At 44.1% G+C, this 27,420-nt stretch overlaps 1 protein-coding gene across 8 annotated transcripts; it reads left to right on the top strand.

Moving 5' to 3' along the window:
• MYB (MYB proto-oncogene, transcription factor) lies at positions 1 to 27,420 on the top strand. 8 transcript variants are annotated; one of them, XM_068405225.1, is made up of 16 exons: positions 112 to 134; positions 3,952 to 4,069; positions 5,685 to 5,756; positions 6,429 to 6,521; positions 6,931 to 7,151; positions 8,674 to 8,908; positions 9,728 to 9,808; positions 10,202 to 10,297; positions 11,625 to 11,882; positions 12,938 to 13,300; positions 14,892 to 15,034; positions 15,433 to 15,547; positions 15,634 to 15,759; positions 16,438 to 16,548; positions 17,188 to 17,295; positions 27,304 to 27,420. In XM_068405225.1, exons 1-16 carry the CDS (start codon positions 112 to 114, stop codon positions 27,418 to 27,420), a joined length of 2,280 nt encoding a protein of 759 aa, XP_068261326.1. The 8 variants fall into 8 exon arrangements, with proteins under 8 accessions (XP_068261379.1, XP_068261326.1, XP_068261335.1 ...); XM_068405234.1 differs by having other exon boundaries at positions 10,202 to 10,306; positions 11,625 to 11,834; XM_068405219.1 differs by having other exon boundaries at positions 10,202 to 10,306.

Raw genomic sequence — 27,420 nt, 5'->3', positions numbered from 1 at the left:
CTCCTCGGCACTCCCGTGCGCGGCGGCGGAGCGCCTGGGCGCAGCCCGGCAGCAGGGCGCGGCGGCGGGCGCGGGCTCCCCCGTCCTCCTCCCCCAGCGGCCGGTGCGAGGATGGCCCGGAGACCCCGGCACAGGTAACCCGCTGTCTGCGGGCGGAGGGGCAGCCGGCCCCGCTCCGCTCCGCGCCTGTCAGACGGGGCGCGGGAGAGGGAAGGCAGCGGCGGGCTTGCCCGGTGGACGGGGCGGCGAGCGGGCGGACAGCCCCCCTTCCTCCGCGCACCTGGGCTACTCCGCCCCCAGCCCCCAAACGCAGCGCGAAGCTCCCCCCTCCCCCGGAGGCGCCGCGCCGGGGGAGCGGCAGCCCAGCGGGACGCGCCTCAGAGCCGCCGCTGACGGGGCGCCCGAGACCCGCGCCGCACGCCTGCCGGACGCCGCGGCGGGGCCGCGGGGGGCCGGGGCTCACTGTCCGCAGGGGCAGCGAGGAGCCCGGCGGGGCTGCGCGCCCCGCAGCTGCACGGCAGGACAATGTCGGACTGGCTCGGCGGCGGCAGGTAGCGCGTCCCGTCTCATTCATTCATTCATTCATTCATTCCCGGCGGGGTGGGACGGCAGGTGGGCGACGGGCGCGGGGTCTGGGCTCGCTCCCTCGTCTTTTTTTTTTCCTTTATTCTTGCATTGGCGGCCCCTTGGCCCACGGGAGCGCAGCTCTCCCCCGCGGGGGTAGTTACGCCCTGCGGGGCTTGGCTTTTTCCCGCACACGCCGCTCGGCACATGCCGGAGCGCGGCAGAGCGGGCAGGCAGCTGCGGGGGCTGCGGGTCCGACGGGGCGCTCAGCCGGAGCTGTCACCCGTGCCTGCCCGCCCGACCGCCGCGCTCCCGGGCGAGGGCGATCTCCGCCTCTCCGCGCCGGGGGCCGGGGGCAGTGACGCCCCGGGGGCGGCGGGCTGGACAGGACGGGGCGGAGGGGCAGCGCCGCGTGGCTGCGGCCGTGCCACCGCTGCCGGGCGGGCGCACGGAGCGGAGTTGTTGTCTAATTAGCCGGGAACGGCGGGTCGGACACGTGGAGGCTTTTTTCTCTTTCTCTTTGCAGCCCGGCATCCTCCCTTCTTCCCCTCCCCTTTGGCTGGGCTGTGACAGAGGAGAAAGCCTCAACCTTGCCTTTCCCTGCCCGGCTGCCGGCCCTCTCCGGCGGGACTGGGGACTTGGAGGGTCTCTTTTTAAGGAAGAGGGGCTTGCGGTGCGGGAGGAGGCAGCGGGCCGCTGGGCGAGCGCCGGTCTGTACTTTCGGTGTCAGCGAGGGGAGTGTCGCTGGGACTGGCGATGAATCACCCGGCCCGTCTCTCCCGAAAGAGGGGGACAGCCGCCGCCTGCCTTGCGGGCGCCTCCCGCAGGGACACGCCGGTCCGCGGCCCGGGCTCCGCCGGCAGCCCCGCCACGGCGGCGCGGGCTGCAGGGGCGGCGCGGCGTCGTGTCCGCCTGCCCCGCGGGGCGCGGCGCGGAGCGGGGCCGCCCCGGCGGGAGCGGGCGCGGGCTCTGCCGTGGGAGCGGGCTCTGCCCCGCGGGGCTGCTGCCCGAATTCCTTCAATCACGGTAGCAGCAGCGAGTCATTTCCTCTCCACCCCCTCCTTTTTTTTTCCCCTCTCTCCTTTTTTTTTTTTTTCATTCCCCGCGTATCGTTGCACCAGTCGGTTGCCCGGGCGAAAGGCGCAGCGCAGCTGCCGGGGGAGCGCTGGAGCGGGGGCGCGCGGGGGGCTTCAACCCTCAGCCCCGGCCGGGCGGAGCGCCGTGCCGTGCCGTGCCACCCGGGGGGAGGCTTCGGGGCTGCGGCCGGAGGTGCGCAATAATAAAAAGTTTTAGCGCAGCGCTGAGGGCCCGGTTGGCTAAAGGAGCTACCGAGCGCCCCGAAATCCCAGGGCTCTTTTCTCCTGCTGGAGAGCACAGGTAATACAGCGGGGTTTGCTCAGTTCTACGGTGCCAGCAAGGCCCCGGTTATTTAAATAAACCGGTAACATTACTGGCACCGCACTTGAATCGCTTTAACCTGTTCGCCGCTGCTGTTCCGCCGCCGTGACGGAGCGGCGTTTCTCTGCAGCGCCTGGAACACGTCGCCGCGCAGGAAGCGTCACTGATGGATGCGTACCTGGTGCTTTTGCTATCTGCGAAACTCATTTTCAAAGTGATACTTGGAAACAGAGCCACAAAACTTCCTTTGGCATACGGGCAGTCGCACAGCTGTCTCTGTGTGTCACTTAGAAAAGTGAATCTCCTTCGAGCGGCGGCAGGGGAAGGAGCCGCGTTCGTAGCATCTGGAGCGTGTGAGCTTTGCTCAGGCGTGTGGCCCGCTCCAGCCCGGGAGGCTCCAGCTGTGAACAAGGGGTGCGCGCTCGCCTTGGTGTGCAGAGCCGGAGCTGCGGTCAGCGCTTCCCCCAAATGGTTACCTGGGCCGGGGAATAGGGAGTGAACCGTGGGGCCAGGCAGGGCAAAGGACCTCGCACCGTGGGGGCGAGTTGAGGGTGGCCGCGATGGGCTGGGTGGGTGAGTCAGGGGCCACCCGGCAGAGGCTCGGGGAAGGCCACACACATCACGGCAGGCTGGGGAAAACGTCCTACGTGTAGCATAGTTTTCATGGCACATGCCACAGGCCAGAAAACAGGGTTGAAGATGGAAGGTGTGATTAGCCCAGGGTAATTTAAAAGAATATATGTTTAACAGCTTGCATATTGGAGGTGTTTGCATCTTGACTAACTCTGTGCTTCACTGCAACTTAATTTAAAAAGTGATCTCCTGAAAACAGGTTAATGGGATAAACAATGCCCAATAATTTTGTTACAAAATAACTTTATTTTAATGTCTTAGTCATACTTTAACATACCACAGCATACCAGACCACCCGATATATCATAGGTTTTAGTCCCGTAGCATGACATTGTCTCCTTTCTAGCACTTGTGGTTATCATCTCTTAGCTGAAGTGTCAGAACTGCTGCTGGTATCCTAAAAGTTGGAAATAAAATGCTGCCCACCAGAAAGACAGCTCTTGTTGCAAAACACTTTTAGTTTTAGTTAACCGGGTAGAGCAAGTGCTGTTTGTAAAGAAGGTAATAAAGTCCTTTTTACCCATAAATAGCCTCTGGGGAAATCCCTTAGTCATGAATTAGGTGAGTAGCAGAGTATTTCAAAAACAGTGTGAGGTATTTAGAAATGGAGTAGAGGTAATAAAGTCTTAAGTCAGAGAAATGGAGAGTATAAAAGGGCTCAATCATTCATTTCTTGGTTGCAGGGCATTAGGTATACTTGTCCTCAGCTCTTCTCTGTCCAGACCCAGAAATGACAGGCATGTTTTATATTAGAGTTTATTGCATGTTAATGCTACCACTTATTGGCTTTACTTAATTATAGAAACTTTTGCCTTCACATATAGGGTCCATAACTGTATTCTCAAACAAGGTTATTAATGGTTAACTTTTTGTATTTATACACAGTCTGTTTTATTTGGGAACAGTGTAACTGTCTGCTCTATTAAACATACAAAAACACTAATATTTTCCAGAATGTATGGCACGAGTTAAAGATTTTGAACATGCACTTGTGTAATGGACACAGCCTCTAGTTCTCTTTATTGTCCCAAACATTGTATTTTAATTTGAAACCTTCATTGGTTGAAAGTTTGCCAAATGTGTAATTCACCACTGATCTAACAGTAAGAGCAGGTCTAAACATGCACAGTAATACGGAGGTTGCCAGCCCTTTGCTTGTATCTGTGGATACCAAAAACAGCAGAACCAGTTCAGAATAGAACAACAGAATGCAGAACAAAATCTTGTTGTGCAAGTTTTAAAACTTTTATCTGTGTAACCTTTCTAAAGATTGTAGTGGGGTTTTTTTGTGCTTTCTAATGAAGTAGCTCAAGTCCTCATGTTCCACTCTGTGTCTCGCTGTGTTTCCTTCTGCAGTATATATAGTAGTGATGATGACGAAGAAGATGTTGAGATGTATGATCATGATTATGATGGTCTTCTTCCTAAGACTGGAAAACGTCACCTAGGAAAAACCAGGTGGACCCGCGAAGAGGTAAATCCGAGTTCACTTATCTCCTGCATGTAAAAAGACAGAGACGGTGTGGATCATGTTCTTCTCTGAGTTGCTTATTTGCAGACTAACTTTGGTGACAGTCCAATGTATATGAATGAGGACAAATTTTTTGACCCTTTAGCTACATCCAGTGTTTTATTTAACTTGGAGGATCGTTCTTCTCTTTTAAATAAAACATATAAACACCATTTTTTTATGTCCAGCAAGGTCTACCTTACAGGTATGTGAGTCTGTGTGTAATCCCTGTTGGAGAAACAGATTAAGAGTCACCTGCAGCACTGCTTGATTGTTGCTGCTGCCTCTTTTTTGTTTGAAAGTGGTTGCTATGCGAGAACTGACGTGTGTTCAGTGTCCCACAGCAGCAAACAACTGTGGCAGAAACTGCTGCAGTCCTTTTGTGCCCTTTGAAATTTGCACTTTAATTGCAGCATTATGATTCTGAGTGGAAATAAATTGAAAGCTGGAAGAAAGAAATCCAGCAGTAGCAAAACTGAGCGTTCAAGACGTATTTTGCTTTTGAAGGTCAGAACGTGTTTTAGTCACGGTACCCTTGTGCTGACTTTCTGGGTAAATTGTGGTATCAAGCTCCTTTGCCAGGTGGATATCCTGTGGCCATTTAACTGGTTTGAGTTTATTGTGAAATACATTAATACAATTCGTAAGTTATGTTTTGACTTTCTCCTCTCTAACAATGTATATTGATATATAAACAGTGGCAGGTCACCTCTTGCAAGCATTTTTTAATTTTTTTTAAACCATAGTCTGCTCTTACAGAGGTAGATGTGGTTGTGATATGGCCTGGGAGGAAGGGATGGCCGTGGATCCTAAGGGTCACTTTCTTGTCACATGAACTGGGAGCGTGCTGGGAGGCGCTAGGTGGGGGAAGGGGAGGGTTGCTGCCCTCCTCTTATCTCTTGGGACAGTTTTCCCTTGTCTTACACTATCTCCGTCTTTCCCAGTGCATGAGATTGGTTTCTTTTGTCTTTAGGGTCTATATTTCTGGCCTTATCATTAAAAATAGTGGGCCAAATTTCTTGCTATTGCGAGTATGCAAAACTCCCTCACAGTGATCAGGAGCATAAAGGAGCCATTAGTTTTATTGTGCATTCGTTGTACACGGATAGGCAATGAGCAAATTACTGGAACTCCCATTACTTGCAAGACATATAAAGCTTAAGTCTGTGATTTTTGGAGGTCCCCAAACAGCTGGGTGCCTGAATGTTACTGAATTTCATTGTTATTCTGATGCCTGGCATCTAAGCATCCATGTCCTCCTGTAAATCCAGTACAAGAATAACAGTTACATTGCTCTGAGCAGAAAAATGGGAATGTATAATGCAATTCAAGAACAGCACAGTAGTAGTCAATCTTTCTCCTGCAGCGCAGTAAAGAACCTACCAAAATCCACAGGAGTAGAAAAATGTCAAGATTTAGGCAATTAAAAATATGAGAAGACTACAGACCACCTCCCATTACTCTCAGGACACAGAAATATATGTATTGAAAGCTAGAAGGAGGCTTTTTTTTAAAAAAAATGTATTTCGTTTGCATTATAATTGCAGTATTAATTGTGTCTTCTTTTTTAATGATTTAGGATGAGAAACTGAAGAAGCTTGTAGAGCAGAATGGCACAGAAGACTGGAAAGTCATTGCCAATTTCCTTCCTGTAGGTGGATATTGGTTTCTGTTTCCAGTTCTAGTGACAACTCTTTATCAGAGGTTTCCAAGTAAGGGAAAGGGGAGTGGTTGCTTTATAGTTACATTTTTTGCGGGAGATATAAAACCTCAACAGATGGAGACCTCAGAAATTTAGTTAGAATATTGTGGAAACCCTTACCTTTAATTTTCCTTTCACTTCTCAGAAAGGGTTGGAAAAAATGAAACAAGCAAAAATGGGGGGTGGCGGAGTGTTGCACAGTAGATGGTCAATGTCACACTGAAACAAAATGTCTCAGCAGAGAGAAAAAATAGCTTTGATGCCTTTTAAGTGTGGTTTAGAAGATAATTGCTTTGTGAACACTTCGGCTGTTGTAGAAATACTGCATGTGAAAGCATGACAGCAATTGTGCAGGTGGTGAAGATTCAGTCCGTGTAGTTTTGGTGCTACAGTCCTCACTGCAGAAATGATGGATATCTTATCTAGTTCAGTGAGCAAACTGATAGTTGAGCACCTTCTTCTCAGACGTACTGTATCACTCCATGTGTTTTGTAGTCCTCGTAGTTGGCAGTAAAATGTGTCGGGAGCAAGTGTACCTAGATAAGAGTGTTATCACTGTTATCAGTCTACATTCATCTTGTCTAAAGAATGATCTACTTTGCATATTTTACATTTCACTAGAATCGAACTGATGTTCAGTGCCAGCACCGATGGCAGAAGGTACTAAACCCAGAACTTATTAAAGGTCCATGGACTAAAGAGGAGGATCAAAGGGTAATCAGTTTTCCTTTCTGATTAATGCCTTCCTAGTGGATTTCATGTGTTGGGGCAAAACTCCTAGAGACTTTGGTGGTCTCAACACTAGTATGGCCAGAGGCAGATTGATTCCATCAGTATCAATGCTTAGCATTTGTGTAGTGCTAAGTTTTCTAGGCAAATTAATTAATGTTCCTTTACAACACTGTAATGTAGAATTGCGCTCTAGAAATGCCGTAACTATTACCAGATTTTTCCTTTTGGGTAAAAGTATAAATGGGAAGCGGGGGACCTTAATTGTGTGTTAGTTTTATCAATCACGGCAATTTTGAGAAATGTTGTTGAAAATATTGCTCCACCACAGAAAATTTTCATTGATTCATTATGCATCGTTAAATACAGGCAGTTTTTATGTCCTTCTTTGAAGGTAATAGAACTCGTGCAGAAATACGGTCCAAAGCGCTGGTCTGTCATTGCTAAGCATTTGAAGGGAAGGATTGGAAAACAGTGCAGGGAGAGGTGGCACAACCATTTGAATCCAGAAGTGAAGAAAACCTCCTGGACAGAAGAGGAAGATAGAATTATTTACCAGGCACACAAGAGGCTGGGAAACAGATGGGCAGAAATTGCAAAGTTGCTGCCTGGACGGTAATGACATATACCTTTAGCTCTTAAATAGGAAAAAAGGAAACAGCTGCAGGTGTGAGCAGTCCGTTTCAGTTGCCTCGGGCTGCACTTTATAAATCAAAAAACTTTGGAATCAAAACCTGGAAAGCCAGTGACTTCGATGAGCGTTTTTCTCAGTGGGGAACTGTGCTGTTTGGTCAGTACATGGCACAGTACGCTATTTTTACATGCTTTAATGTTTGCCATCAGTAAAAAAACCCAGTAACTAGAGCAGGACTGTAACAGTTTCCTAAATGTCTGTTCCATCTTACTTGTGCTTGCAATAACTGTCAAAATCCAACTTATTCAGGTTCTGTAAGTGGAACATAATTTACATCCAGCTAAGGGTATACCTTCAACATGAAACCCAGTCTTTATTCAAAATGATGTGAGAGAAGACTGCTTCAACATTTGTAATTGCTCCTGAATAATCCAGGTGATTTTGACCTGTTAAAAATCCATGTATAAAACAGGAGAAATTGACTTCCTTAAACTTTGGTCTTGAAAATACTTGTCTCATTGAAAGCTTATGCACAGCTTGCCTATAATTTCAGAGATTCAGTGTCTTATTCGCTCTGTAGTAAAAGTGACTCAACATAAAGTGTAGTCAAGCAAATAATGTAAATAAGGGAGAGGTTTCCCTTCCCATTTTTGTTCCTGCTATTTGGTGAAACATCTTCAAGATCTAAACATAATGCCTAAGATCATGATAGCCTCTTAAGCGGGCATTCCCTAGGCTGCTTTCACCTTCTAGAAGAAAACAAGAAAGGAATTACCCCTTGGAAAGTTTTTTTGTAGCTGCCGCACATCACAGATACTGCTTTCAACGATGCTGTGTGGTGGTGACATTTTTCAAATAGAGGAGCTGTTTCTAAGCATATCTTAAAATCTCACAGACTTGATAAGTTTGCTTTTTCTGACTCATGTATGTGAGAATTTGAATCTCAGTTTTTCTGCAGCTAAGAAAAATCCCAACAGCTTTGTTTACCGGATTTGTGTGTATAGCAGGATGTTGTCATTGTCTAGGTGGCCAGTTGGAAAGTTGCTTGGAAGTTAGTCTCTTCACAGCTGTTCTCCACAGTCTTTCTTTCTAGGAATGAGATACAATAAAACTCCACTGTAATATCAAGACTTAGGAAGATGATGTTGACAGTCCTTTAGGGTAGCCTCAAAGGAGTGTTAGCCTTTGCTGTCACCTCACCTCGTGGGAATGAGGTGAAGCTGAAGTTACTAATTTCTTACAGTTTGATGATTTAAGGCTTAGAGATTGCTTTCAAAAGTACATAAACAACCGTAGCCCATTTGTCTTTTCCATTACCTTTTATACTGAGCATCTTTCCTGAGGAGATGAGAGTAGCATTTGTAAAGGTGGGGGCAGGAGGAAGGCCAGAGAACAGCTCAAGGTTTAAACAGAAATGCCAGCAGCAGTTTCCTGCCTATTAATCTGTCTGAATTGGAAATGCTCGTTTTTAAATCTCCTCAAACATATGTATTTCTGTTGCAGAACTGATAATGCTATCAAGAACCACTGGAATTCCACCATGCGCCGAAAGGTTGAGCAGGAGGGCTACCTGCAGGAGTCCTCCAAAGCCTGTCACTCCTCAGCAGCCACTGGCTTTCAGAAGAACAACCACTTGATGGCCTTTGCTCACAACCCGCCTTCTGTACAGCTGCCGGTAGCTGGCCAGCCCCCGCTGAGCAGTGACTACCCCTACTACCACATCTCTGAGCCACAAAACGTAAGCGCCTGAAAATGTGTTTGGTTTTTTTTTCATTTTGACTTGTTGAATAGGTGGGTGCAATTTAGCCATGCCTGATGTCAGGAAGCATGATGGGTTTTCTCCTAGTCTTGGTGGACTTGTATGTGTTTGATGTCAGGCGAGGACTTCTTTGACTTTGACCTCATTCAGTGATGAAAATATGTACATTTCAAATTGATTGCCAGTGTTCAAGTGGTGGAATCGGGTTCAGCATTCTTAATGTCTTGTAAGCAGTGAACATGTTTCCAGTACTGTTTCTTATAGTGATGAATATTACATTTCTTGAAAATCAGTTGAATCTGGTTAATTCTGTGTTCTATGTCAAAATCCCACATTCCCATCAGTAATATTCTGTTTGTGGGTTGCCTGTCGGAACCAAGTAAACAATACTGGTTTTAATCTGATTCCTTTTCTATTCATGATTAATAATGAAACAGGCTGCTGCTTCAGACAGTTACATTGTAGAGTTTTAGATGATAATAAATTGCATCTTTTGCATTTTCGCTTCAATTTAGAAAAATCTTACGAATGCCTCTATAAATTATTCATCTTTTCTCATTCAGGAAGGGTAGATATTTCGTATATGAATTTTCTTTCTTCCTCTGTAATGCTGACTGTCATATTCCTGAAAAACTGTTTACTTTTCTTGTAAATATTGTTGGTATCTTTGCTATTTCATCTCTGTAGATTACAAATCTCAAGTACCTAAAACCAAAGTATGTTTAACACAAATTCACAATGCAGGCAGACAATGTGATTGAAATAATAACTTTTAGTGTCTTTTGCTTTTTGGCCTAGGTCCCTGGTCAGATCCCATATCCAGTAGCACTGCATGTAAATATTGTCAATGTTCCTCAGCCAGCTGCGGCAGCTATTCAGGTAGATAACATGAACCTCATTTCAAGAGTCAGTTTGTTTGATAAGTGAAAATGCAGACATTGTATATTAAGGAAACTTTTTAATGTAATAAGTGTGGTGAAGACACAAAATGGGGAAGGTGGGGGAGTTCTAACATGGCTAATAATTGCTTCTTCTGAAGTGGATTTAAAACTCAGTAGTTGACATCTGGTATGATAGTTTTCACTTTCTCCGTTTCAAATGTCTATACTGAAATTCAGCAGGGACTTTGGTAGTGGAAAACACAATTGACTTTTGTTTCATCTTTGAGTCTAATTTGGCTATTATAACCACAGGACGGCAAGCCATAAGCATTTTAGTTGCTACATCCTATCAGACCTTTATCTTTTCTTTTCCCTTAACTCTTAATTTCAGAGACACTATAATGATGAAGACCCTGAGAAAGAAAAACGAATAAAGGAATTAGAGTTGCTACTAATGTCGACTGAGAATGAACTGAAAGGGCAGCAGGCATTACCAGTAAGATTGTCACTGTGTGCTTGGATGGAGGGATAGCAGCATTACCCCAGTGCTTGTCTTTTTAACTTTTTACTCCCCCTCTGCCTTTGATACTAATCAAGGCTCTATATTTCCGTTTTAAAAGGATGAAACATAGCACATATATAATCTGTATTTGCTTAGTAAATTCTTTTATTGAAGAAAAAAAAAGCAAACAATTTGCAGGTATTTTACTTCACAAAGTGGGCGCAGGGCTGGGCTCTGTAACGTGATTTAATATTGGAAACATGGTGATTGTACGAAAATGAAAAATCCCAGAGAACTTAAAGCAATGGGATCTGCATTTCTGAAGGTGTGCAATGGTTCATGTGATGAAAATGTAGTGCCTGTACATTAGATTTTTCTTCTCTGTTGTATTCTTTCCTTCAGCTGTGTTTTATACACTTTGTAAGCTTCAGACTTGGTGCATGTTTGACAGTTTGTTTTACTTCTCCGAATAATGTTAGATTCTTCATAACTGCATGTGTGGAGCAAATGCTGGCTATTACTGAATTCTCACACTTCATTGTGTATGCCATTGGATGTTAATGTGTGAAAACCCTTACGTAATTACTTAACACCATCACCAAAGCCAAGAATCCCCAAATCGTTTTTGAAGACAGGTGATAGCCAGCAGATTCTTTTTTTGGGTAATATTTAAATTAATAGTAAAACAGCTGCATGCATGATACGTTAGTTTGTCCACTTTTTAACTTTAGTTAATGTTTTGCAATTTCTTCTGTTGCATGATCACACTGGAAAGAAACTTCTGTTAATTTGTTCTTCTGCTTTCCTAACCACGTTGATTTGACAGCCTCTTCATTGCATTGGTGTAAGCTGTAGCATTAGACAGGGATAGAAGAAGAAAAGGAGATAAGCAAACAAAAGCAACTCTAACTCTTAAACCCTTTAGCCTTCTACAGTGCTGAGCGCTCAGTAGGGAAATCCTGCCATTTCTTGCTTCTCACAGAAAATCACTTGCAGACACTTTTTGAGCTTTTGGAGTAACAGTATGAGTTGATTATGTGTTAGTAATGATATATGCTCGTAATGCTGGAAGTAAATTATGAGGTAACTCTGGGATAACAAATACAATGCCGATATTACTTAAAACGAGATCTTGCACTGATGAAAGGAAACATCTTGACAATTGTTTCATAGGCATAAGCTTTTAGATGATGATGCAACCACTTTTATCTTTCCTCCAGTGGCATCTGACACCTTGTGCAATTTCATTGCTAAGTTCCTTCTGCCTTTTTTTCCCCCCCACTTTTCTTTTTTTTTTTCCTTCTTCCTTTAGACACAGAACCACACATCAAACTACCCCGGCTGGCACAGCACCACGGTTGCTGACAGCAGCAGGACCAGTGGTGACAATGCACCTGTTTCCTGTTTGGGGGAACATCACCACTGTACTCCATCTCCACCAGTGGATCACAGTTGCTTACCTGAGGAAAGTGCATCCCCTGCCCGATGCATGATTGTTCACCAGAGCAACATCCTGGATAACGTTAAGAACCTCTTAGAATTTGCAGAAACACTCCAGTTAATAGACTCCGTAAGTAGACTTGCCACCTCAGGTGGATTTGTGCGTGGTCAAGGACAAAGGGGAGAGGAACTGGGACGGTCCTAAATGTGTTTCTTTTTTTTTTCCGAGTAACTTCTAATTGCTACAAGATCTGAAGCTTGGCTTCTGACATAACAAAACGTGGCTGCTCATAAAGAAGCCCTTGAGTGTGGATGCATATGCTTTTTGTGGGTGTCTCCCTTTCCTGCTACATCTTGGTATGGAAGTGTGATTTTTACAAGCTGCACAATAGGAGCTTGAAATGATCTCTCGGTATTAAGTCTCCTTAAAATAAAATCAGAGACACCATGAAAGATTTTAAACAATGAAATGATACTTATTTGTATTTGAAGTGACACATGCCATAGGTTTGTGTGTGGCTGCTCATGTATCTGCATAATTTTCTAAAAGTTTTTGTTGTAGCTTCAATAGCTGCCTCTCAAAGTTTAAGGAGCTTCCTCTGGCATATATGAAGATCTGGAAACACGCGTTTTAAATGCTGAGTAGCTGACTGACATTGACATGGGCCTTTTCTCATTGTGGTCTCTGGGATACTACGTGTAACAGAAGCGGCACGTTGAAATATGTTTGTTGGTGGCACACTCCTTCATCAGCAGAGGTGTCTGCTTCATGCAGCATCATGACCCATTTGGCACGTCCAGAGCAGGCGTGCAGGTTGGGAGGAGAGCAGTCCTGGTTTAGAGCCCAAGGCACACATTTTTTGGTAGCAAAAGCCAGTATCTTCATACCAAGCAGAAAACCCTGGGAAAGTAGATACTAAGGACATCATTTAACTCATTGTTTTTTTAGGGACTCAGTTTCCAGCAACACTACTAGGATGTTAGACAATTTGATGTGATCAAGGTATATATTGAAAACACAAATAAGCGTTCACAGCATTACTACTCGAATAAACAGGGTCAAGCTGAATTGAACTGGGAAAGACTTTATTGTTGTTGTTGGTTACAGGCATATCCTAGCGCTGTATTTTCATGAGGTGGCACTATACACTGTCTTATAGCTCCGTGCCTCCCACATTGTTTCAGGATCCTTCATCATGGGGTGATCTCAGCAGTTTTGAATTCTTTGAAGACACAGACACTTCGGCTAGCAAAGCTCCCTCAGGCAAAGTCGCACAGCGTCACCAAAGAGGGGCCAGTGCTTGTAGACCTCAAGGACACCCCATCACAAACTTGAGCAAAATCATGTCGAGTCAGGGTTCTCCTGGCTCACCAAAGTCCTTATCTGCCTCACAGGGCAGCGCGGCTCCATGGGTCCTTCTTTGCAAAAGGAGAGGGCACTCCAGCCCCTTAGCCAGTGACCATGGTAGCACCTTGGTCCTAGCTGACGTCAGCAGCTCAACTCCTAAGCGCTCCCCTGCCAAAAGCCTGCCCTTCTCTCCCTCGCAGGTAGATCAAGACTTCTGCACAGATGTTACTAATTCTCAAAAGTCACCCCAGCCTTAACAATTTAGAAACTAATCCTTTGGAACAAATGACTAACTACCGTTGCGCTTGTTGATTTCACTCTGTGTTTGAATCTTCTCACTGCTTTTAGTCTTCACCGCTGAGTTTAGATCATCAGCAAGCTAACTGTTGATTCTTTTCTTTTAAATTTGTCTGTGGGGCTTGTTTTTTTTTTTATTTGGATCACTTTGTAGGGGAATACAACTGCTTGCTTCGCTCTTGCTGTTAACTCCTTCAACTACTAGAGTTCAACATTTCTAATCATACGTAATACTTTCCATCTCTGTCCACTTACAATATGATTCATTGACCTAGAAAACCCCAAACTGCATTTAAATAGCATTCAGGTTGTGAGACAAACTGACAACAACCAGAAAATTCAAATCATGGCTCGCCATCCTCAACCCCGAACCATGTGGGGTGGAGCAGAATAGGAATGAGGAGGCAAATGACCTGTTAAAATGGCCTGGCGTTCACTTCCAAATTCCTGTCAATGGTTGCTTTGTTTCACAGCTGTAGCACTATTTAAAACTGTTTTGGTTTTTTTGTTTGTCTGTTTGTGTTGGTTTTGCCTCGGTTTGGCTTTAGTCTTTGAAGTCAGAGAAACACAGTTTCATGAAGGATAGTAAAAGATTGCATGTAATGATCTCCCACTGTATGTCCCATTACCTATTAGGTATTTTAATCATATATCATTTATCCAGTGAAATCCGTATTTTCTTACATGCCATATTTTTATAAAGTGTATTTTAATCCGATGCAAGTTGAGTCTAGAAGGTAATATGGTGAATCGTTGTTAGAATAAAGGATACCACTACTCTCACAGATTTGTAGACGCTAGAAATGGAAACAATATTTTAGATTACTAGGTAGAACTCATGCAAAAGCAATTTTCTCCAAACTAATACTGCCGCCTCCTTTTCAGTCAACTGTTTCCATTCCAAAACATTCCACACACCCATCACAGGGGGCAGTTTTCATTTTATGCTGTGAAAACAGAGCACTTTTGTTTTGAGAGAGATGATAGGAAATTTATTTTCCTGTCATAAACACTTTATTTACTGCCTTAAAAACACCTAGATTCCCTATATAAATCTTTGTGGAATTTAGCCCACTTTCCTGTGGGTTTATTCCTGAAACATCCCTTACTCATTTTCACCCAGTTCTTACCTGGGCACACTGCTCTTAATATTAATTAAAATTTGTTTGCAGAAAATCCAGATCAAGCTTTTAAGACGTGCTCTTAAAGTGGTGGAGAGTGTTTCTCATTGGAACAGAGTATCATTTTCTTTATCACTTCCCTCTCTAGAAATGCTCATTTTGGCTCCCTGAGTGCTCCAGCCAACCTGTTGAGCATTGTTTTGCCATGCGGTCAGGTACCCTGTATACACCTACCCGCATCGTGGGGTCAGGAGAATCACTTATGTCAATCAGAAAGAAATAATTTCTTTTTCTTTTGTTCAATAATGACAACTTAAGAAGTCAACATTGTAATCTGGATATTCCTGTTGATTTTTCCTTTCCCTACCTGCAGTTCTTAAACACCTCATCCACTCACGAAAACCTGAACCTGGACAACCCTGCGCTAACTTCCACACCGGTGTGTGGCCATAAGATGGCTGTTACCACACCGTTCCACAGGGACCAGACTTTCAAAACTCAGAAGGAAAATCATGTGTAAGTCTGTTATCACATTGTCTTGTTGGATTCACAAGGGTTCATTTCTTCAGGGTTGCATGCAACCGAAGTGCTGGGTCACTGTATGCCTCCTGCAGAGTTGTTTGCTAACACATTCAGTTTTTTCTTGGTTTGGAGTAAAACTTCCACTTTATAACTGTGGAGGTGGGTTATTAATATGGAGCAATCATGCATATAGACTCACCAGTTTTTAAATAAAGCCATTCCACCTTATCACAGTTAAATAGATGTTCTGCCAGAAAAGCAAAATGGATTATGGGATTGCAGGAAAATGTTTGTCTGAGTCTTACAGCAGCCACTGCCTGTATGCACTATTTCTGTAAAGAGGTAATATTTCCAAGCATGTGCCTTTAAAGTTTTTCTCCTTCTTTTTAAAGTTTCAGAACTCCAGCAATCAAGAGGTCGATATTAGAGAGCTCTCCAAGAACACCCACTCCATTCAAAAATGCACTTGCAGCTCAGGAAATCAAATATGGTCCTTTGAAGATGCTGGTAAGAAGGAAACAATGATAAAAGTTGCTTTGATATTAGTGCAGAGGGATGTTCTGGGACTTGGATATAACGTTTCTTCCTTTCAGCCTCAAACTCCAACTCATCTTGTAGAAGATCTGCAGGATGTTATCAAGCAGGAGTCGGAGGAATCTGCAATAGTGGCTGGGCTACATGAAAGTGGACCCCCTTTGCTGAAGAAAATCAAACAAGAGGTAAATCTCAAACTTACCTGAGGCAATTTAATTCAGCACTCTTTGCTGAGAAACTTATACCAATACCTTTTCTGTTAAATAGCTGTGTCTGTTTTTCTTTCATGTGAGCCCCAAGATCTTAGTGTCGGTACTATATAGTATACTAGGCATGCCTAATTCATCTCCCATTGATTTCCATAGAAGTCTTTCTGCTGTTTTCAGCAGGGGTTTGCTTGGGCCATTCTAATGCAGTTTTCGTTTGAAACTTAAAAAGAAAAAAAAAAGACAGGAATTTGGACTGAATCTTTCTAATATTGGTGAAAACTATAGAAGAACCCCACGGGGACCAAGCTCCATGGAGTGACTTAGAAACCTGAACATTTGAGGGCATTGCATTATATTACTTTGTCACTAGAGTTCTAAAAATACATATATTCTCAATCCATTCTAGGGGATTAAACTCCTGAATACTGACAGAGCGCTGAGTGCAAGTATTCAAAGTTTTATTAGGTGGAGATTTTTTTGAGAACCTTGAACTTTTTTCTTCTGCAAAGAGCAAGGGTGCTGTAAAAGACAGCACTGTAAACATGCATTATACATGGCTGTGAAAAAAATTTATTTGATTTATTAAGCAAACGACAGATAAATCTCCTTCTGGTCAGTTACTGGTTTTTATCATGGTGCCTTTCCTGCTTTCAGGTGGAGTCTCCAACAGATAAAGCTGGAAATTTTTTTTGCTCGAATCACTGGGAAGGAGAAAACCTGAACACTCAGCTCTTTACACATGCATCTACTATGGAAGATGTGCCAGTAAGTGCAGGTTTTCGCGCCACCAAATGATTTTTCTGTTTTACATCCCTGTTCAGTTCTTAAATGCAAGAGAGAAAATATTTTGTCTGACCTTCCTCACAAGTAGGCATTATTCATCATTTTGTTGTTGTTTTCCTGTATTAAGCGTAAGAAGCAAAATCCCACTCTTAATTACATCACTGTAATGCCTACAGAAGGTAGCAGAAGTTGCAGTCATTATGCAGCCCACAGTCTTTGTAATGAGCCTGCACTTGGAGGACGCCTGCACCTGTGTATAGAAATGACTAGGTCATGTAGTTAAAACAGGTAAAAGAAAGAGAGAGTCTGTTTTGTTTTGTGCAAAGGAGACCTTGCACGAGCACAGTTCCCTTTGCTTCGCCAGGACTATTCAATGTTACTGTTATTGTTGCACTTGGGAGTTTCACTGGATGAAAAACCTTTGCCTGTGACAATGCTCCTGCAAAGCCAAGTACCAGGGACCCCAGGCTGAGGTCTGCTCCCAGGCTGAGCGCTCCGTCTGTGACCGTGCCCTGTGTTGCACCCTCTGCAGTCAGGCTGAGTTTGCTTTTAATATGTTCGAATTGAGGTTGTTCTCTTGAGGTATTGAAAACCGTGGTTTTTTTGTCTTTTCCTATTCAGAATCTTCTTACCAGCTCCATTTTAAAGATGCCCGTGTCTGAAGAGGATGGTAGTTTTCACAAAACATTTGCAGTACCTAGGAACAGGCCACTAGCTAGTCCTCTGCAGGTAACTATTCTTTGATAAAAATACCCTTTGTGTATAAAAATACATGTATGTATTGCTTTCTCACAGACTGATTGTAAGTTTTGAGTGTGGAAGAACGAAACATTCAGATGAACGTGGTTGAGGATCTCACTTTACCTGTGGAGTGTAAGGACACAGAGGCTACAGCTGTGCCAGGAAGCTAAACAGGGCAAAGCCCCATGTGTGGGGCATTGGAACTCAGCTGGGTCCAGTGTTGAAATGGTTGGATCAAGAATTAATGTGGGCCAGCGGCTTTTTCCTATAGACTTCTTGTAGGCAGCTCTGCTGTTTTGGAGAGTAGGAGAGTTGAGTGGTTTGGTGGTGGCCAGAACTTGTCCCTGGCCTTGGGGTGAGAGCAGACACTCTGGCCCTGCCCAGCTGGCCAGCACAGATGTGGCCAGTATAGATGCGGCCAGTATTGCCCATCCAGCCAAGCACCAGGATGGCCTTTCCCTGAGTGCAGGCTGATGTTGCACCAGAAATGCGGTTGTAAACAGTGGTCGGAAGAGGCCTCGTAACCTTTACAGCCAGTTGTACGTCTTGGGATCTCTGAACTGAATTAAATGTGCGACTGTTTTAATGTAAGCCAGGTGTGAGGCTGGGTTTTAGGTATTTATGCTTTTTCCAAGTGTTAACAAACATATACATTTGCTATACTTTAAAATACAGCTGTTACATAGGGCCTGATCCAAAGCCCACCAAAGTCATTAGCACTCTCTTTGTCAACTCATGTGGACTTTAGACTGGGCCCACAGCAAGTCATTCAGAGAACAACACACAGTGTATATAGTGATTAATTATCCTTCCACCAGAGCCCGTATTTTTGAGGAGGATGAATAAGCGATTTTGTATCCCTTCTCCACATGGGCAAATTGAGGGAAAGTGTCTCATTCCGCAGGGTGAGTCACTGTCAGAAAGGAAATTATAACTCCATAGTTCCTGACTTTGAGACAGATAGTCCACATAGCTAATCCTTTTTTTCCTCCCTCTTTCCAGAATTTACATTAGAGGTTTTTTACAGTAGAAGGAATGAAAACCTGGTTTTGATTAAGCATCTCTAGCTGGGCATTATAAAGTGAGATATTAAAATTTCACACATGTCCCCATTTGACACAGTTTGCCATGGAGTAGGTTTGTATTTTGCACTGCAGAATCATTTGGTGAAAAGCAGCTTTGGAGACCAGGGACTGTGTCTCTCTTCTGCATGGGGGTGCCCGTAGAGGCCAAAGACTCACACTCCCTATTGCTTATTTGCTCTCTTCTCATGAACAGTGTTTCTTAGCTGCACCGTGGTAGACAGTTAAGAGGAGGGTTTGAAGATCCACTGCCTCTGGGTTAGGGAAGTTATTTAGGGACTGAATTCAGACCATCTCATGGCGAAGGAGCCCAGGGCTCCAGCTTTGCAGGGGGTCACTGGAGCTCCCCGGCTGGTGTGTGGGAGGACACTGCTAGTCCCCACGTGCTCAGCCCCGCTGCCTTGCCAGCGCACTGATGCCTGGCCGTGTCCCCTGGCCAAACTCTGGGCTCCTCCATAGGTTTAGAGCAAAATTTTCAGGTAGCTAAACAGAGTATGTTGTGGGTTGTCCTGTTAGTGGTAGTTGCCTGCACTCTGCCTGTAATAAAAACGGAGCATCTGAGGTGCCTGTAAAACAGGATCTTTTGATCTTTGGCATAACAATGTTATGTTTCCTGCTATCTAAAAATAATTTCTTTACAAGCTGCTGTAAATGAAAGGGCTTGTTTAACCTTCTCTCCTCACTCATGACGATTTTGTTCAGGAAGTTTACACGAGTCAATTTGTGGGCCATTCTGGATCCCATTCTTCAGCCCTTGCTCAGGAAAAGCCTTTAATTTTGCATGTTAAAAGTCAGGTATTCTCACTGTTTGGATAAAGGTGACTTTTCCTTAAGTAGGAACTATGTTAAAAATGTCTTCCTGACTCATCTCAGTGTTTAAAACATGTTGAACTGAAAGAAAAAGCAGTTGTAAAAAGCCCCAAAATGCGTACTTAGTATGTAGCTTCTTGGTGTACCAGTATGAAGGTAAAATTATTCTCTCTGCCGACGAAGAAACATCGAGTGTTTCAGCTGAAATGTAATCCTAAATGAAGAATGAGGCTAGAGGTTTCTGTGACAGTGGCACAGACAGCTTTTTCTGAATTAAATACAGACTTTTTCTAACAATGCGGCCTTGTCTGCCAATTGCTGCGCTCTCTGATTTGGACTTGGTGTCATGGTTAAAAGGGAGAATCTGCTTCATTCCTGGTAAGACTTGCTTGACCTCACATCAGCGGGGAGTTTGGCCCCGTACAGCTCAGAAAGGACACGCGGTCTGGCTCTCTTTCATGCCAGAAATGGCTGCTGGTCTGCCCTAATGCCTCTCTCCCTCTGTCCCAGTGGAGCTGGATGTCTGTGATGAGAACACAGCGTGTCTAAAAGGTGCAAAGCTATTGAAAGTGTTAGTGTTTGCGCTTGCTTTTGACTGGTAGTATTTTGTACGTGGTCAGTATTTAGCATGTTCTTGTTCTATGCTTTCTAGTTTATAATTTGGTATATCACCCACATACGTGTACACAGACACGGATGCACCCACGAACACTGCACTAAATCCATTGACTGCATACAGGTAGACATGAAACACCAGGCAATGCATCTGGGTGAAATTTAGTTGCGTCTGCGTATGCTTACATTGCTGCTGTTAACATTTTGGGCCTGATCCAGCTGTTCTTACTTAGGCAAATTCTCATTGACTTCAGTCCAAGTAAGAATTATAGCACTCTCTGCACCTTGGGATGTGTGTGCAGAGAGGGAGGTGAGAAAGAAAGAGAGCACTAAACTTTTTTTTTTATATGCTTGCTTCTTAAAATTCCATTTTCTTTTAAATTTGAACTTACATAAGAGAGAGGTAGTATGTTTACCAGCCCGCAGTATTTTTAATTTCTTTAATAATTTGCACTGCATTTACATAAAGAAAAATATTTTTGGCTAGCAATAAACTCACCAAAATGCCTGATTACATATTGTTTTGCTGTTAAATTCAAAAGAAGGCAAGAGTAACACATGTTCAAAGCAATCTCTAAGGATAATTTTTTACTGCATTTTGGATACATGACTGATCATATGCAACAGTTGATGACCATATCAGATAGCATGATATGATTCACTATCACTTAGGAGGAGCACCATGTTGCATCATTTGGCATGTGAGGTCAGGTAGCTGCATATAACTGCACTGGGAGTGTGGTGGTATCAGTGTTGCACTAGAGCAATGGGAGAAAAAGGCCCTTTAGACCCAAGAAGAGTTTGAGCTTCATCCTCATTTGGTCCCCTGGTGAAGTCTCTGTAAAATGTTGCATGTAAAGGCAGCTGCAAAGGATCTTTCTGGTACGGTGTTAAGGTTCAGCCAGCTTTTTTGTCCTGCATGGCAAATCTCACAGTTGTGCGTTGGGTATTCTCTTACTGGCAGGAATAGGAGATGTCTCACCAAACCCATGTATTGCCCTGGGGTGGAGTAAGTTACAACCTATATTTTTATGCCCTATATTTTTGTCACTCAAGCAATACTCAATTGCACGGCAGGGAGATTTGGGCCTCGCTAGGAACTTTTCCAAGGGTTAAGATTTTGGGATAACATATGAAGCCCTTATTGAGGCAAACTGATCATCTGTACTGAGCATTTGCTTGAATAGTGCCTTGTAAGACGTTACGTAAAAAACTCTGTTTCTGGCCCTTCTTATGTAAAAGTTATGTTTTATTTCATATTATGTTCTGTAGCAGTAGCAGTACATAATAGAAACTATCCTAACATAGACATTTTAACGGAGAGAAAAGTAGGCTAAATCATAGACCATCCACCTAACCCTGCAGGCTATCAAAAGACACCATGAAATGGAACCTTTTAAGAAAATAGCGCTGCTTTGATATCTTCTTCCCCCAGTAACAAAGGAAACAACACAAGGTAGAAGCCCTGCAAGCTAAAGAGAATGTTCTTCAACCCTAGCTCCTGTCACTTTCCATTTTTTAACCACAGGCTGACACATTTCAGCTCAAATTTCCTGACTTTCAGAGGTTTATGTAGCCATTTTCTTTAAAGAGTAAGTTTAAAGGATTTTAAAACAGTTACTTGGTTAACCTTTTCAAGAGTGTGAGCTGTCATTGACCTTAATTTTCTCCATTTAAAAAGTGAAATGCAGACTTTAATTCGCAGCTAGTTGTCAGACAAAATGTATAGGCAAGGCAGCATTTCCCCTGCAGCAGCAGACTTTCTCCAGTTTTCCTCCATGGCTTTTCTGGGGCAAGAAGATGCCAAAATTGCACACTCTGTTTAATCAAGGAAGAGGGGGAAGTGCGCTGTGCTTAAGTCCTGGGAGGTGTAAGATTTGCACAGCAAGGGAAGGTAGCCCTGCGAGTTTCCCTCACTTGTGTTGCCCCTTTTCTTGCTAGTGGCTGATGTGTACAGGAGCTGTGCTTGGCACAGCTGAGGGAGCAAAAGGAGGTTGGAAGTTACAGGTCAGACATCACATGTTTTCCACCCAGGGCAGCAGAATTTGGGTTGCAAACAGATCAGGAGTTAGAGCTGCCCCGAGCAGGCGATGGTCTCTCAGAAAGAAGAAAATTGATAGCTTAACTATCAGCCATTTGCAGCAATGTGTTCTGATCCGTGAATAAAAAAAATTACTTAAGGACAAAACTAGAAAGGGACGGAATATCCTAATGTGAGTTGCAGGTACTTAGCCCATTTCCAGATCTCCCCCATTAATCTTACTTGGAAAGCTCATACATATCAAACAGGAGTTTTGTCTGAGTAAGGGTTTCAGGGTTAAGCTCTTAAAGGCGCCACCAAATAGCTCTTTCTAGCTTTGGTATCAGGCTTATAATAAAAGCTGAAAAGTTGGACCATCTTACTCTCTCGCATTTAGCAAGCTGTATTTCTGAGCAACTGGGGAAGCCCCAGAGCTTAGGAGAAGGCTGTCCCATGCCTAGCAACTAGTAACATCAGCAGAAATAGTGCTCTGCCTTAGCAAATGAAGTAGAATTCATTTATGGTCACTTGAGTTTTTAATTAGTCTTTACTGTCTGCTCTTGATAAGTAAAAGGGCTTCTCTTGGTTCTGCATCCTTACAGGATAGAAAGCCATCCTATTCTACGTGCTATTAGTGACAGGAGGAGGGGTAATTGTTTTAAACTGAAAGAAGGTAGATTTAGATTAGACAGTAGGAGGAAGTTCTTTACCGTGAGGGTGGTGAGACACTGGAACAGGTTGCCCACAGAAGTTGTGGATGCCCCCCCTCCCTGGCAGTGTTTAAGGCCAGGTTGGACGAGGCTTTGATCAATCTGGTCTAGTGGAAGGTGTCCCTGCCTGTGGCAGGGGGGTTGGAACTAGATGATCTTTAAGGTCCATTCCAACCCAAACTATTCTATGATTCTATGCATTGTATTCTGCTAGGAAATCGCTTTGTTAGGGTGTTGATTGTTTTACTGTTTTGGAAGGAGTACTGCATTTCTGTTGCAAGCCTTCTTTTCAGCTCCGTGTTCTGCGAATTATCCGTACTGACTAATCTAAGGGAAAACTGGCAAGAAATCCAGCTTTTTGCAGTAGAGAAACACAATAACATACCTTCTAATAGTCTGAGCCTTCTAAATATCTTAAGCATTTTGGCTTTTTTTGGTTTAAATGCCAGCACAACTTGGCTAAATTAATGGGAAAGTATGTAACATCAATAACTTTGCTGGAGTTGCTGAAGATACCTGCCAGCATAGTGGAGATTTAAAATCTGTCTTCTAAGACAGATCTTTTCCCAAAGATTTTTACTACACTTCCATCAATTTGGGAGCTCGGTACTGCAAGACCGCAGCAGTGTTTGGTTTTGGCATCCACTCCTAACAGGCGTGTCGTAATGCAGGAGCTTTCTTAAGCTATGCAGACAGCACATGAAGAGGCAGTCCAGGGTCCAAGTGCAGAAGGCCTAGCTCTGTTAGAAAAGCACCTTTCCACAGTCTTCTCTTTCCTTACTCTGGTCTGTTTTCTCTAGATGGTCCAAGTTTTTATTTAAAGTGCATTAACTGGATATCCCAGTTACAGCTTTGACAGTTTGTTTACAGATTGCATCTGCCTGAGGGCAGTTGAAGGCACGTTACAGGATAAGTGAGGTAGTTTTGCTGCCAGGAGAAGGATGCATTGGTAGGATTACTAAGGTTAAAAAAAAAAATGAGCTGGGGAGAATGACATACCTGGAATTGTACCATGGGTCTGTAATTTTATCCTATGGGAACTCGTAGTACTATACTTTCTTCTCCCCCCCACTCCCTGTTTTAACTTAAAGAGAGAAAACTGCTGTGTGTGAAAGAGGAAAATACAGCTGGAAGTACTGGCTGAAAAGGCTTAAATTCTTTTAATTAACAGCAAAACTAAGAGTAGTCTCCCGTTCTTTGAGGCAATAAAAAAACATATATGGAATGAATTGTACTGCGGAAATCCCTTTCTTTCCCCCCTGGCTAGGGATGAGGTGCCAAAATGAACACTTCAGTCTTATACGGCTGAATTTAAGTAGGATGAATCCACTGAATGAAAGAAAACATGCCCATCAGTTTTGGTGGGTTTTGAGTCAGGCCTTTTGGCTTCTAGTTACAAACCTTTTGTTTCCGTCTGTTGATTTGCAGAGTTGGACCTTTAAATGTGATACGGGAGATGCAATGAGCGTTCTGCAAAAGGAGTTGGCTGACATGGGTTTCTGTGCTGTTTTTCTGCATGCCTCTAGCTTTCTGCCCAGGTCTCTTCTCTTGATACATTTGCTAAGCGCTGCTTTCTGCAGGGCGCTGCCACTGTCCTGTAACAGAACCCTGTCAATGCTGGCTGCGGTGCTGGCCTGCAAGGAGGCGTTGTACTATAACCTTTTTACTAGGGGATCCCGTAGCTCTGTGTGCCCAGACCTGGCAGGGTGCTCTGCCTGGGTGGTGAGACCCAGTGCTCCCTGCCAGGGAGGGAAGTAAAACTTCTCGTGTCGGGATGACTTTCACACATGCCTCCAGCGCTGTGCTGCAGGGCTGGCAAGGCAACAGCATTGTGCTTTGTTTGCTGTTAGCTGCTGAGAGACAAGGCTTCAGACAGAAAATGTTTATTAAAAATACCCACTTTTTAAATGTTATCTGAGTTCCCCAGGATAGAATTGAAAACAGTAAATATACTACTTCAGTAAATATACTACTTCGGGTCAAATTCTGCTTTCTTTACTGCAGCAAAGCTCTCACCACCATCAGTGAGACTGCCGAGTTAGTCTCTTTTTAGAAATTTGTCATAAGAGGAAACAAAAAGTGTAACGTATTTCTGGGAAAATAATACAAGGGTCAAAACTCTGTGGGGAGACTTTCCCGTGCTGTCTCTACGGCAAAACTTGAGTAAGTTGTTTCAAGCAGGCTCAAGTCAGGGGTCTCGCTGATCCTCCTGTCGCTGGCTGCGTCTGCTGTCCGCTGCTTCCCCGGGGCGCTGGGGCGGCCGAGCCCGTCGGGAGGGCAGAGGGTTACTGCCTGCCCGAGCGGCTTCTGCTGTGCTGGCATCAGGTTAAATGAAGACCAGGCTTTCAGTGGAATGAGTGACATGTAGCAACCTGCTGAGATGTTGGAGATATCAGGATACAGATTTATTGTTTTTTCTTTTCTAAGCACATGGCTGTTAATACAAAGAGCTCAGTGTAGGTACTAACAATTAAGCCTAATTTATGAAATTGGGACACTCCTTGCCTGAAGTTACTTCTATTTTTTAAAATCGACATACTGTGACAGATGGACTTTTCCTTGCATGTTTTCAGTTATTTAGGGGACTGCTGATCTCACTTTTCTAGACCAGTGCATTGAAGCTTTGGGAGATCATGGGGAAATATCGATTGGACACATATTTTTGTCCTTCAAAATGATGGATATTCTGGAACTACCGACTGCTTTTGAGGTGTACAGACCAAATCTGAATTCTAAGTAAAATGGATGGCATTGTACTAGGCATTACTTTGGCCCCTGATGCAAATACAATAACAAATAGAACAACAGGGTAAAATACTCACAGGTGCCAGAGTCCCACGGAGGATCAACAGGAGGCTGTAGGTTCCCAGCTGATGTAGGTGCCTTTGAAAAAGTTACACTGGAAGCTATTGAACTAAAACATAAAAGAAGCTGTGGCATGTCGCATGCATGTCTGCGGCCTGCAGAAAGTATGTCACACCTGCTTTTTGGCTGTGGCATGTGCCACAAGGTATGCAGCCAGCCCAGGTTGAACCACTCTAGAAAAGAGGTCTAGTGCATGTTTGTTCACTTCACAGATGCGACTTTCCCACAAAAAACTGCAGAAAACTTAATGATTTGAGGCCTGACCTGGTTCTCCTTCACATGGGGAACTCCCACTGAAGCTCAGCAGGAATTTTGCCTGCAAAAAGGCATCAGGAGAGAGACAACATTTGGATCTTGTCTACAGAGAAGAGTAAGCCCTGTCTAGGGAAGCCCAGCAGAAGTTTTCAGAGGACTAACGTGCTTGCTGTCATCTTGGCCACGCTGCTTACTTATTCATTGGTTTTGTGCCTTTTAGGCTGTAAGCCCTCCAAGGCAGGGAACCTTGGTCCCTGTGTTTGTACCAGTGCCCTGATTAGGGCATGTTATGAGAAATTATCTATATTTCATATGTTGCCCAGCCTTTTACTATCCATATGTCTCAGATAACACTGTTTACAGTCAGAAGAGCATTCTTCTTTAAACATTTAGGCCAGAGAATAATTGAAGGATCCTTTTGCACAGTTAGTAACTGGAAGGAGCAGCATAAAGAGCCATGGGCACACCAGCACAGTTCTGCTCTTAGCAGATGGTTTGCAGTCCACTAATTATGCTTCACCCAGCATCCTAGGTGTTGGGAAGGCATAGACCTTCTCAGTCTTCAGGAGTACTGGGAGCCCCTCGTTGGCAGGCAGCTTTCCATTGAGCACATTCGTCTGCATTTTTGGAATGTTGGGTATTCATACAACTAGCTCTATATAATAATAGAGTTTTTGTTCAGGGCTTAGTAAGTATCTCAACATGGAAAAGCAGACACACTGAGTAAGTGAAAGAGTTCTATAGGGAAAAAAAAGTGTGTGTAAATGTGTGTGTATACTGGTAAATTCCAGGAGCTTTGAAATTTCATTACTGTTCATAGCTCAAGGCAATGAGAAACATCTCGCATGTGTAGTGAGTAAATAAATACAGTGTGCACAGCCCTCTGCAGATATGTTTATCTCACTTTAACATTATACTAAATGGTGTCTGTAACCTCCATAAATACCACAAGAAGTGAAATGGCTTACATGATAATTAAAATGCTGTTTCTGCTGAGAGTCATCCCCCCACACCCTCTCTTCCCCTTTGCCGGAGGAGCTCTGCTAATGGGTACATGCTAATCGCTGCACACAGGTGGAAGCAGCTTTGAGTGCGGGACTTCTTGTTAGCTGTGGTGAGGCTGTCAAGATTGTTAGGTTCGTTTAGGGAACACAGGGGCAGAGCAGCTGTATTTCTAGAATGGAAGTTCAGCAGGAGTTTGTGCGTGGTCATAGCACTGAACATCATAAATGTGGGCTTTAGCCTGTCTGTGCCCTGTTGGCTGTAGAGTAATTTCTCTTTATAGACCTTTTACGGAAAGGAAGGATTAAAGGCAAGGCTATAGATATGGCCTTGTAGAGAGGACACTGTTTGAGAGAGAAGTGGGGAGGTTTGGATTCTGCCTTTTGTGGTGTGTCCCTCTGCAGGTCATCGGGTCTGCCCATCCCTCTGGTTACTGACTGAAAAGTGGGGGCAGTCTTTTTTTTGCTGTTGTGTTGAGATTTAAATTTCTGTAGACATGGGACAACATCCTACTGCGTGTTCATGCAACACGTAATCGCTAGAGGGCCCGGCTTTGGCTGGAGTGTTGGGGGGCTGACAGGCTACAAATAAATGACGTGACATTCATCCCAAATCTCTCTGTCTGCTTGTAATTTAGCATCTGAACACCGCTTGGGAGTCAGCGTCCTGTGGGAAGATCGAGGATCAGATGGCCCTGACGGATCAGGCACGCAAGTACATGGCCGCCTTCCCCACCCGGACTCTGGTGATGTGA

Source organism: Nyctibius grandis, chromosome 1 (genome assembly GCF_013368605.1).
Source record: "Nyctibius grandis isolate bNycGra1 chromosome 1, bNycGra1.pri, whole genome shotgun sequence".
Taxonomy (NCBI): Eukaryota; Metazoa; Chordata; class Aves; order Nyctibiiformes; family Nyctibiidae; genus Nyctibius; species Nyctibius grandis.
The sequence above is the reverse complement of the archived record's forward strand: the minus strand, read 5'-3'. Positions and strand labels throughout refer to the sequence as shown.

Excerpts from the sequence above, each read along its gene's own strand:
- MYB (XM_068405219.1), top strand. The coding sequence starts at position 112 with ATGGCCCGGAGACCCCGGCACAG. Across the intron at positions 15,035-15,432 it reads ACTCAGAAGGAAAATCATGT|TTTCAGAACTCCAGCAATCA; the intron begins GTAAGTCTGTTA and ends TTCTTTTTAAAG. Across the intron at positions 15,760-16,437 it reads TGAAGAAAATCAAACAAGAG|GTGGAGTCTCCAACAGATAA; the intron begins GTAAATCTCAAA and ends TCCTGCTTTCAG.